The sequence below is a fragment of the Amblyomma maculatum genome, chromosome 9 (genome assembly GCF_055883805.1).
Source record: "Amblyomma maculatum isolate TAMU_Amacu chromosome 9, ASM5588380v1, whole genome shotgun sequence".
Taxonomy (NCBI): Eukaryota; Metazoa; Arthropoda; class Arachnida; order Ixodida; family Ixodidae; genus Amblyomma; species Amblyomma maculatum.
The window spans coordinates 46129116-46141540 of NC_139352.1; the positions used below are offsets into that span (position 1 = coordinate 46129116).

Below are 12425 nucleotides of genomic sequence, written 5' to 3' on the forward strand. Positions count from 1 at the left end.
TATCTCTTCTAAACTCGCCCCACAGCCCAGTCAAACCAGTTTCGCCGAGGCTCGTGAAAAGGTCTATTGGGCGCGAGGACATACTGTGGCGCCACCTATCAAAAGCGCCTGCATGACGAAGTGGGATAGCGCACGTTGAACTGCTGCTGCAGGGTGCTTTCCTAGGCAGTTCACTTGTGCGTTAACATTACTTTCATTATTGATTTATTTAATATACACCTCCGTCTGGGCCTGTATTAGCTTATTTTGAGGCAAGATGCCCCCTCATTCGGCAAAAAAGGGCTTCACCGAATCACTTATCGAAGATTGGCGAGCTTTACTGCTACGACGACGCGCACCGGCTGCAGAAATAAAAAAAAAAAAAAAACTGAAGCTACCACAGAACCAGTCAGATGCAAGCTGTCAGTGCACAGGTAATGGGATTCCGCTGTAAGAGCAGAGGACTGCCAAGAGCTTGACAGATGCTGAGCGCCTTCGCATAGCGCCGGCGAAAGCGGCACCTTTCCCCTGCTCCCTTGAACATAGTAGGGCAAACAAGTGTGATTGTGGGATGACATGGATTAATTTTTTAGCAAGTGTGAAGAAGTATACGTGCGTTCCACGCAGCGAATGTTTGCGCACTGATTACCGCCATTGGCACTCTAGGTTAGAGCGAATAATTGTTTTCCCCACGCACAGTATTTCGTTTTTTATGCATATCTCGATCAGCACATCACAACATGCATGCAATGATCTATCCTTCGTTTATTCACGGACTCTGTCAATTGAAATTACTACAGTACTGGAGAAGCTGCCTGAGACAACTCACCATGCATACCGCTGCCCGAGGCGGCAGATTCTTGTTTACTGAAACTTCCGTGTCAACGCGTTCATTTAGAACAATCCGCGGTCACCCTGAAAGCTAGATTTCCGGAGACAGCTTAGGAAGCGGCCGGCATAGCTCTAGCTTGCACCCAGACGGAGAGTTTCGTGTTATGCGACAGCAAAACTACCATACGAAATTAGTCGTGGAGTGATTGCCCCTCAGGCGAATCACATATTACACCTATCTCCAATCTCGCGAACTGTCAGCTCATTAGGACTCCGGTGCACACTGGCGTTCCTGGCAACGAATTCGCCCATGCCCTGGCTTGAGGGCTGTCACCTAGCCAGGGGCCAAAAAAAAAAAAGGGGGGGGGGGGGGGGGGCTTGGAACGGGGAGCATAGTTTGTGACAAACATTAAAGCAAAATTCACAGCACTATCAACTGAGTGGCCAGGCGGGTGCTACGCAAGCCCCCACCCTTAGGCCCCAATATAGACCGACGTTTTCGACGCGTCTGCCAGAGCCGGCGATGTCGGCCACGGTACGTCGGATACAACGGGCGGGTCAAAAAACTGTCGCCTCTACAGTCTGGCGCGGCTGGTGTGCACGGCGCCGCGGCGCGCATGCGCGCAAGGCGCCCTCGAGGTCTGGTTCGTTTTCGGTGTGCATTTTCGAGCAGACGACAGGGCACCCGCAGAGAGGAAGTGGCTGCCTATTGAGACACTAATTACTGTGGCGATCAAGGAAATGATGCGATGTGTTTACTGCGAATATTCAAATGGCACAAAGCATCTACAGCCAGCCGTGGAGACGTCCAGCCTAGAAACGGCCTGCCCGGTTGACGGATGGAACGATGATTGTGTACGTGCGTGTTTTACTGAAAACTATAATTTAAGTATCTGTGCGATTACAGAAGTGTTAGAGATTACATGGTAATTAGGATCCCTTTCTCGGTCTTCCGCAGTTTTTGTAGAATTCCATCAATTTCGCGAATTCACTGGTTGTTGAGCCGCTGACGTTCCGTGTGGCCAAATCGAGTACGGCCTTCGATTCCAGCGTGTACCGGTCACAACTCTATGCGAAGCCGCTTCCGCAGTTTCTGGTATTCCTGCACTGAATGTACTGCAGATAAGTGAAACACCACCATCGTTACACCTAGCTCCTACACCACTGCATTAAAACGGGTATGGCACACACACTGCGGCGAAGAACTCATAGCTGTGCCCGGCAACACTGCTGACAGATTGCATCCCAGGCATCTTTTTTTTTTTTTTTTTTTTCTCTCTGAACGTCTCTGTAGTCGATCCGCTTTGTATCATAGACGCAGGGCTGCTCTCGAATGCCTTTTAGCACCTTTTCCGCAACAGTGTCTGAAACGCGCGCGCGGTCGCTGTCTACATAGCATATGGAGGAAGGAAAAAACTCCATGCTACATAGCAAGCCGCCATCTTCACTGCGCGTGAGGAATGCTGGGATGCGTGGCCGGCGCGGTCGGCGAGAAATAGGAGAGGTTCTATTTGCGCGTCGGCGATGTTGGACCGCGACAGCTCGCGTTCGCTACGTCCATCACGCCGGCGTGCGTTACGTCGGACGTATTGGGGCCCTAAAAATATTAGAATTCTGTATAAACTGACTCGAGAGGGACTCTCGAACGCATCCTCTGGGACTGCCTCTTCTCTCGGGAGGGTCCTAAATCTGATGTCACAACTCTGGGAGACCCTGCTGCGCTGCTCGGACGCAGGGCTCCAACTAGCCGCCAACCAGCTGGCCTAGCTGAGACACCTGAGGGCCGGAGCTCCTTCATCCACTGATGTAAATAAGTTCTCTCTGCATGCTAGAAGTATGCACCCCAAATTAAATCTTTTTGGTGCTATTAATCAGTAATGATCGTATTAATTACTTTCCCAATCTAATTCGACACAAACCCTGCGGTTCTAACCCCGTTTTGACTTTTTTTGCTGTTATGGCGTCTGCGCTGTTCTCACGTCCCCGTGGCTATATCGACGTTCGCGCTATTTTAACACAGATTCAAGAGCCCTCCAATACAGCATGTTCCGACTGCCACTTCCCTCCCTTCCTTACTGCGCCGTTCAGGCGTCTACCAAGAAGTGCGACAGATACATGCGCCTTTCCTTTCCTGTGAACCAATTTAACAATTTATCGCCACGGCCCCTGAAGTTACACGGCCGTTAAGGTTTCTATGACCAGAGGTCGTCAGTAAGACTCCCACACGACAAAGTTCGACTCGACAAGCAATTTTTTGTGCATTAACCCACCAAACCGCAACTACCGTCCGAACCTCGGATGACCAATGATTAGACTATAATTTGGAACTAAATCATCCTGCCTAAACTAAACGACAATGCCTGGCGGCTTTTTTTTTTTTTTTTTTTTTTTTTGCTCACGGCGACACGAAAATTTCCTTGGACAATAGAGGTAACAGCTTAGTTGTAAAAGCTAAACAACACCAGACTGGCTCGAACTACCGCGCAAATTAAAAAAACTGCTTCAAGCGAGTGGGAACACGGTCATGAAACCAAATAATTCCCCAGAAACAGTCGCGGACGCTCCTCCCTATGGCCTTCTCTTCATCGCCTTAAAGGGCTGTATCAAGTAAAAATCTGGGGCCTAGGCTATGGCATCGCCTTACGCCTTTCTGTTACAGTTCACGCTGCGTTTAGAAAAAGACTGCGAAGTAAAATACATTCCACAGAAAGGTTGCCAAGGGAGCAGAGAACCCAAGAACATTCTTTATTAAAAATTCACGTAGTTTCTTGAATAGCGTAAGTCAGTTCCCAGTTCCCGGCTGGAGTACCTTGGAATAACTTCTACGGCTGGAAAGGAATAATTTCCCTTCGAGCTTTACGGGGGGGTCCGCGGCGCCGTTTAATTTCTTGTGTACAATCGGCCTGATTTATCTCCATTGATCCACCTTCCGTCGCAACTTTACGTGGCCGCCCACGGCCCCGTTTCCTTTCTTCCTGCCCTCGTGCCTGTTCCTTCACCGTTGATCCGCCTTCCTTTGAGACTCCGCGTGGCCGCCCCCTGCCTTGCTTCAGTCCTTGTTGCTTATCCTTCTTCTGCCGTGTCTTCTTGTCCTTCGACCCGCACTCGTGGTTCCTCAGCTTGAACGCGTCCTCGGCGCCAGCGCCACAGTCCGGGCAGTACAGTGGGTAGCGGCGGTAGTGGACCACGTCTTCGTGCCTCGTGGCATGGCTTTGCTGCCTGAACTTTTTGTCGCACACCCTGCAGGCATAGGGCTTCTCTCCAGAATGGTTCCTGTAGTGAACCTTGAGATTGTCCTGACGGGTGAAGTGCTTGTTACATACCTTACACTTGAACGGCTGCTTAGCCACGTGGATTTTCTCGTGCCTGGCGACATCGTACCTACGTACATCAAAGGCAAAGATAGAAAGATAAAAAAGAATGCCAGGAAATCATGATAAAAAATTAAACATGGCTTAGCTCAGCTATGCCTGGATATACATAGCAAAAAGCAGTGACTACCTCGGGATCAGAAGAAGTTAATTTCACCAGACTTCTGCGTCGTTCGTCAGCAGCTAAACTCTCCTTGGCTTCCATGTCGGCCGCTCTATTATTCGTTTACAGGAAAGGAAAGGCGCAGCATCTGTCACTCGCGGAAGGCAAGAAGCGCCGCCCGGCGGCGTCGGAGCGCACTCGTTCCCACTTGGTCCTCATAGCTGACTGCAAAAGGGTGACGTCACATCCTTGACGTCACCCTAATTGAGTGACTTAACTATAACCCCTGCCCCTTAGAGTGACATCTGGCTCCCTGGACGCCTGCGAGCGGTACCGGAACTCCGGTGTCGCCTCTTCGGACAATAAAAGTTTTCACCAGGTACTTTCAAATTGTGTGCCAAACGCAGTATCTGTCACGCGCGGAATCCTGCTATCATCCTCACGGTACACAAGCGAAATTACGAACAGCGCTTCACGACCCGCGGCGTGGTACAGCGGCAAATTCTCGGCTGTAGATCCAAGAGATGGAGGTTCGATTTTTTTTTTTATTGAGGAGAGGAACATTTGGCCTTGGCTGTGACGTCACGGCATATGGAATATGCGAAGCTCGGCTCTGACCCTCGTAGTGAAGAGTTTCGCTTCAAACACCTCAGCCTCTCCTAGTGACGGCACTCGGCGAGGTCGCGCATGCGCAGCTGTGGCTTTTTGTGATGATGCCACGCTCACCCCGGTGCTGACTAGCCTAGTGAAGCTCTTCGGTTCAAATCAAGTTCCGAATGCCTGCATCACGTTTGTGTAAGTCTCTCAGTATTATAATTTCGTCCCCGAAGTGCCCATTACATCTACACTTCTATTACTACTGCTTACGGGCCCTGCTTCACTTTTTCTGTAGCCACACTGGAGCAAATAATCGGCGTTTTCCGGGGACACCCTATAATTCTGACTGGCTATGTGGGTCGTGATGTCACAGACCATACAATCCAGCTAGCAGTTGGTAAGCAAGGGTGACCCAAGGTCGCTGAGAAAGCGGCACTAGGCGGAACTTCAGCCAGCCGTATGACGGCATCTCGGTGGCAAACTTTATTATGTTATTCTCGCTCGCTACTCCTCTACAATATGCCACAGTACCCATGCCTGATCACCAGCCTTCGTGTCACCTTGCCAACGAAGCCGCAGACCAATATTGTCCATCGCGTTTCACAGTACAGTAATGGGTCGTTCCAAGCCAAGCGTCCAAAACATAGTGCTCAGCCATATTCGATTAGCTATAGCCGATCAAGCATCCATTTATTTCCCCTTGAGGTGGTGCTAATCAAGTGACCACTTGATTGCCTTTAATTTCTAAAAATTTTCAAGAATATGCTTGTTTAAAGCACACTAGCATTATGTGGAAGACCACCCTGCATATATTACCCCACCACAACCAAGTGGCATGAACGTGCCCGAGTGTCCCAGGGGTAAGTAGCTTGCCTGATTCTCGATGAGAGGACCCCGAAAGGCTTGACGTTCATCCCATCCCCTAATTTCAAAGAGTTACCCGAGTTGATGGCTCCTGCCGCTAGACCATGCCATGTGGTCTTAAGAGTGCACACCACCCGACTACCAGTCGTTGCCCGGTCATGTCGCATGCTGCCTACCTACTGCCAGATTCATGCCCGATTTTTCGCTCACAACACCAGTGCCAGACTTTCTGGTGAATGGGGCCTCTAATGCTCTTGTGCTGATGTGCAAGAGAATATTTGTGTGTGTATACACCTGCATGTAAATTCGGAATTGGGGGGTGTAATGCTCTGAAACTATGTGTGGGCTGTGAAGGAGGCAGCAGTGGAGCTTTCCAGATAATGCGAGGCTCTTTAACGAGCACTGACTCTGCCGCACATCACACTGGTGCTTCTGCTTTTCGTCTCTTCCAAAACGCAGCCATCGTAGACTGCATTAAACTCGCGTTCGTTGGCGCAGTACTCGTGCACCTTTACTAATCCATGGCAGCAGGTCTCTATAAGCGAACTTCGGTAAAAATGCACCTACTGCGCACCGGCCTTCACCACTTCAGCAGCTCCCATGTCACTAGAACGAAAATGTATTGCTGCCCGAGATTAATCGCATCACATCACACGATCATCTGCGCATATGTCTTTACCTGTTTCAGACTCTGCTTCATCATAATTGGTTTTCCCCCTCTTTCGAGAATATAGGTATACAGCCCCTCATCCAGAGCTCATATTGACCACGGACATAATCACAGGATGTAAGAAGTGCACGTTGGTTTTCACGTGCCGCCGCGCGATGTTCGAATGGTCCGTGAGACAGCCAATATTTGTTGATGGAAAGTACAAGAGGAATGGTTTTTGAAAATTCGACAGATACTGTCCACTACTTATGGCTGGATAAAAATTCCCTTCTTTTAAGAATGGGTGACAGCAATAATAGTGCTGCACATTACATAGTATGTTATTTCATCTAAAACAGCCAGAAATTTTAACAAAAGGGCTTTTTATTTGAAAGCACACTTATTTCAGCATAGCATTGTCAACAGCGCGGCACAGTGGAAGGAGCCAAGATGTGCTAGCCAGGAGGCTGGGTAACTATAGATACTACTTGGGTATGTTTCTTTATTCACATGCTTAACCAATAGTTTCCCAGGTGAGAAGGCAACGAAAAAAGAGAGAGGACGAGAATTATGGCCGCCGCTTACAAGCTTACATGGGACAGGACCTTTGCTGATTGTTTTTGTTCCAGAAGTGTGCCGAAAGACGTATATAGTTAGGAAAGGGAAGCTTTGCTGATAGTTTGCCTTTGCAGTGAACGTCTTTCTGTGGCCAAGAAAGTCCTGACGTGTCACACATCACAAAGGTCTGACGGAGCGCCACAGAGTGTATTGTCAGTCGCTGGCACAACTCGGTCCATCACAGACGACTTACAGAAAGGCCAGAATCCAGCAGGTACCTAACCGCCTCCAGTGTAAGATGTCAGAACAGGTTAATAAGAGCACACGGAATAATAAGAGCCCGTATTAGCTGGCAAAGAGCATGCAATTCGAATGCAATGGACCATAACGAACCTCGTGAAAGAGGGGAATGTGGTGGGGCATCTTAAGTGTAGTATCTATACCAGAACGTCAAGCAACAGACGGCCACAGAACACAGTTTCAAGGCAAAAGCCTCAAAAGGTGCACGAGTGTGTACAGGACTTGTGCGTCGTCCGCGGAGGGTGTCACAGCTTCACAGTCGAGAAATGAACTGATTGACGAGTAAAAGAATGGTTGTATGAGGTAAAGCGTGAAAAATCGTTTGTGTGCTAAATTTATTTCATAAGGCAATTAATTAGAGCCAAAACGTCAATTCAAAGGTCAATATAGCCAACGACGTAGAAAATGCTCAAAATATGTCAAAACTGCGCAAAAAACATGGAAAAATGTTGCAGAGCTTTACTGTCAGGCCTAGTGATTGCTTTACATCGAAAACTGTCAGTCATGAGTAAAAGAGAGGAACAAAAGTAGTAAAAGAGAAAAAAGAAAAAAAGAAATAAAAAAAGAAAATGAAAAGAGAAAAAAAGAACTTACAAAGAAAAAAGAGCATCGAAGAGCGAAAGCAAATAAGTGCAGGGTCGGAGGAAAGCCTTTCGCCTTACTGCTTTTAAGAGAGATCTAAGTGCCTTTGTGGAATTTTTTAAGGCCTACCTTCGATTGCTCGTATAGGAGCAGTGCGAGCAGTGGTGGCCTTCCGGCTTCCTGTACCAGTGCCTGCTGCGAGTGTGCTTCTCCAGGCGCTTTTGCGTGGAGAACAGGTCGCCACACCTCTCGCAAGCGGTGAACACTTTCTCTGCGACGACGCCGAACGCGCTCACTGAAAGAGAACAGACCAGTAAGCAGAGCAGTGTGAGTACCAGTAGGGAAAAGAAGTGTCCGCACAACTCAGCCATGTACACAAGGTGAGCAAAATCTGGTAAAACACTCTTAACCAGCTCAGCTACCACCATGCACGGAGTTGTGGTCAACGATCGAAATCCACCCTCCCCAGAATTCATGACGAATGACAAGTCCCTCTGTTTTTTTATGCATAGCAATCGTAAGCTGTTGGCAGTGAGGGCGGAAAGCATTTGATGGGCCACATTTTGAAGCAGGGCAACGTAGAGCCGGCAGCGATAGTTGCCACGCTAGTGCAAAACCAGAAGAAGAAGAAAACCACAAGATTAACATGTACCCAGTGAGTGAGTTAGGTGGTGTCCGCTCCTTGTGAGCAACAGGGGACGCTAGCTGCTCGATGGCCAAGAAAGCCAGGCATGAGTAACGTGTACCACGGCTAACAGACCATTAGAGCAGCAGTACAATTTCAAAATAGTTTATGTAGCATCGGATGCAAGATAGTTTTCTGACATTAAACCAGACTATTTTATGTGATGGTGTGGTTTGTTCTATGGGGTGTTCCGGATAATTTCAACCACATGGGATTCTTTAGCATGCACTCTCATTTCAAAGAATTCAGATGCCACACGTTTTGCATCTATCAGAACACGGCCGCTGTGTCCTCGAACCTGTGTCTTCTGGCGCAGTAATCGGGGAGTCTAGCAAGCCACTATATGTTCAAAATCCCCGATTTTTCCAGGTTTTCCCTGATTATTACAGGTCAAATTTCCCAACAAGTGAAGAGGCTAAAAAATGTAGCTGCTAGTGGTAATGGGCATAAACGAATAATTCCCTATAAAAAGCTATTTATTAATCATATTCTGCAGTTTACAATAGTGACAGGCTGTTATTTAGTGTTAATGGCAGGTAAAAATGTCGCAAGTTTGCTGAACATTAAAAGCGCGCTGATTCCAGCCGCACTGATTCCAGCCTCAGCAGAGCTCTGATACTACCAGTTGCGAAATTTCCTATAGGCGCCATGCATCAAAAAACAGCCGTGTTGATTGGTCAAAATTTGGGTGTATATGATGCCTCGATGCGAGGCACCCTGGGTCACAGCCGGTCTAGAGACTGGCCCTGCCTAGGTGTATAATAGTGGCGGTACCTGCAGCGATTAAAGGAAACTGTATCTAAGTTGCAAGCTTTCAGATTGCTGATAAATGTGCAATCAGCTGGAAAATAAAGTTAGTTAAAGATTTGCACCAGCAAAAATCCTTAAAGTTAACAGCAGCAGAGTTAATTAAGAGGAGACGCAAGTCTTAAAACGGTCGAAAATGGCCAAAATCGATTTTGAGAAAAATTCATTTTTGGAGTATTTATCCTTTCGAGCACCTGCACTCAAATTATTAACGCTGAGTGCAGTCAGGAAGTGCAATAAAATCGGACCCCTGAAACAAGAAATTTTGTTTGAAATTCCCGCACGCGCCGCGAGCGTTTAAGCCGGCTAATCGCTACAATTTTGGACTTGTTTTAAAGCTGTTTTCTTTGTGCGAAATTTCCGCTATCTCAAAATGGCCTCTATCTAAGAGCGTTGACTCAAGCGGACTGGCTGGGCGCTTTTCAAGCACGCCGCTCCACGTCTCCCATTGCTGTTTTGCGTTCGCCGCTGTGGCAGCCGCTTCATGCGCGTCTCCATTTGCCCTCGTTTCTCTATGCACTGCTTTGTGCAGTTTTTCCTTGCGAACGAGATGCCAGAAAACAGTAAATTGTAACCGTGCACGCAACGAGCCTTTGGAAACTGTAAGAAATGGTGTGAAACAAAAACCAGAAGACGCCGGCCACAAGTGTGCCATTGGGATCCGAGTTACAGCCGGTGCCAGACTTGTTCGATGTGGAGGGAAAATAAACCACGCTGCCCGATGACGACACCATGGCTTGAAATTATAGCGCGAGTTATATCCCGGATCACGGTAGAGTTACACTGTGTTTCTGGAGTATAGTGCTGTGACTAAGCTTAGGGAGTCGGTGTAGATTATGCTCTTCAAATTTGCTCCTTAGTATTTTTTCGACGGCTAGCAAGACTGCGTAACTTTCAGCAGTAAACATTGATGCACATTGAGGTAGCCTGACTGTTTTTTCGTGTTTGTCTTCAGCTACACCACTACCGACACAGATAGCTGTTTCAGATCCGTCAGTATAGAATGTTTGTAGTTTTCATATTTTTCGTCAAAGGCCAGGAACTTTTCTATTATGTGTTCGGTGGTGTCTGCTTTTTACAAAAATGTGTTAGTGTAAGGTCACATACAGAAGACAAACTGTACCACGGGAGTAGTGATTCGGGGCTGCGGGCAATATTTGGAAGTGAGTTTATTATATTCATTTCTTGACATTTCTGTTCGTAACGGAGGATTAGTGGCTTTATTGCTTGAGGCTTGTTAAAGAGTGTTCTAGATGGGCATTTTGTGACGATCGGGTAACACGGGTGTTTTGGTAGGGATCTAATGTTTAGCACGTAAGTACACATAAACATTGTCCTTCTGTCTTCGAGGGGTGTTTCATTGGTTTCGACATGGAGGCTATTTATAGGAGATGTTCTGTACGCACCTGTCAAGAGTCGCAGGCAAAGGTTTTGCACTGGATCAAGACGTTTTAGGTAGGACGGCCTTGCTAACCCGTAAACCACGCACCAGTAATTTAAGGAAGAGCGTCTACTACAGAGTGATAGATGCACATAAGGCAGGTTCTGTCGAAGCCGCAGTGCTTTCGTGTCAAATCAATAGGCAGTCTAAGCATTCAAGATTCCAGGGGCACCTTGTGCTATTAATGTGCTAGTGACCAGCTTTGCATAGGTTGATTTTAAGGCAGCAGGGAGTTCTCCCATATGTCCCAGGCTGTTTTTCACACACTCACAATATGCCTCTCTAGAGACCACACACTGTACGGTAATAAAAATACTATGTTCCTGCTATTCAACTCTCTCTCTTGTCCTCTGGCGTCGAGGTCCACACAGAAATAGGGCTGTCGTGCCTGCTCACTTTTTGCAGACTGTGTATGTCGTCCCACGATTATTATCGATCAGCTATGAAAGGTTGTGAACGCTTCCCACCTTTCTTTTGCAGTGGAGATCCATGTGATCTCAGTCGCTGCCCAAGCAAGCTCTTGGCAAACGATACTGAGTATCCAACGAGCAGTTCCTCGTCGACGTCAACGTCCCTCAGTGTGCGGTAGTAGATGTCTCCACCAGAAACAAGGCCAACCAGGTTGCGCCTGCTCTTGCTGGGTGCGTAGTTCACATTTTTCATCCAGTGAGGAGACTTTTCTGGGTGCTTATCGACGACAAAAAACTCTCCGTAACGGCGTACCTGCACAAAGCATGGACCCAAATTTATAGATGCTCGTCCGTTAGCAAGGAAAACAGTAGCGAAGTTCAAGTGTTCTATGTTGTGTCAGTATTGCAAGTAGCAATACTGCATTGCCCCAACCCTGAATGGGGACCTAGAAAGGCAAAGCTTAAGTTCAGTACATGGCAAGGGAGCTATGGTTTTGTATGGCATGTTTCAGGTGTAAAAGAAAAGTTTTGCAAAATGCTGAAGCAATGCTGACAACAATAAGGTCGCATACAAGAACATTTACACATAACTTTCATTTTCCTGTTTGGATTATACATTGCCAAGAGTTTGGGACTGTGCCGATCAATGCCGCAATGGCTATTGGCCGGTTGTGCTTCAGTAGGCGGCTAGATATTTTTAAATAACTAATCCTGCAGTCACCAATACAGAATTTTGATCTTACGAAAACAGCGATTTTTCGGAGTTTAAAAAGAAAATCACATCTCGATGTAATATCAAACTTGCGTCCATATGCCATTCAAGGTTTCTACAATAGGAATGAAATGACCAAAATTTGAAGGTATTTTGGGAGACACAAACACAATCAGTGAAGAATCTGCTGCTACAACTGCCTTTTTTTTTCCCAATACAAAGACAGCAGGACTCATCTTTTTCAGCTTCGACTTTGCCAGATTACTGATGAAAAGTATAAGAAATAGGCATTTTCAAAACATCATTCATCTCATTCCACGCAGTAAGCTTATGAGCCAACTTACTTGCTGCTCTTAATTTGTTATGCTGTTTCTGAGTGGCATAAGGCTGCTACTTCTGGACAGCGGAGACATGCGATCAATGGTCAGCTGTTTTGGCGATTTGTAATTTCATAATATTAGCGCATCATTTTGAGAACCTAAAGCTTTGCGATATCTGGTGGCAGCCAAGTAGACTAGAAGCACTAGTTCAAATTT

At 47.1% G+C, this 12425-nt stretch overlaps 1 protein-coding gene across 1 annotated transcript in view; it reads right to left on the reverse strand.

Annotated features, from left to right (window-relative positions):
* Positions 1-3576: 3576 nt before the first annotated feature.
* LOC146178983 (uncharacterized) overlaps positions 3577-12425 on the reverse strand; it is a 62905-nt gene continuing 54056 nt past the window's right edge. The window contains exons 15-17 of the mRNA XM_084578685.1: positions 11235-11490; positions 7964-8129; positions 3577-4191 (exon numbers count right to left, since the gene is read on the reverse strand). Of these exons, the coding sequence (XP_084434811.1) occupies positions 3633-4191; positions 7964-8129; positions 11235-11490 (981 nt within the window). The 3' untranslated portion in view covers positions 3577-3632. The remainder of the gene's footprint in view (positions 4192-7963; positions 8130-11234; positions 11491-12425) is intronic.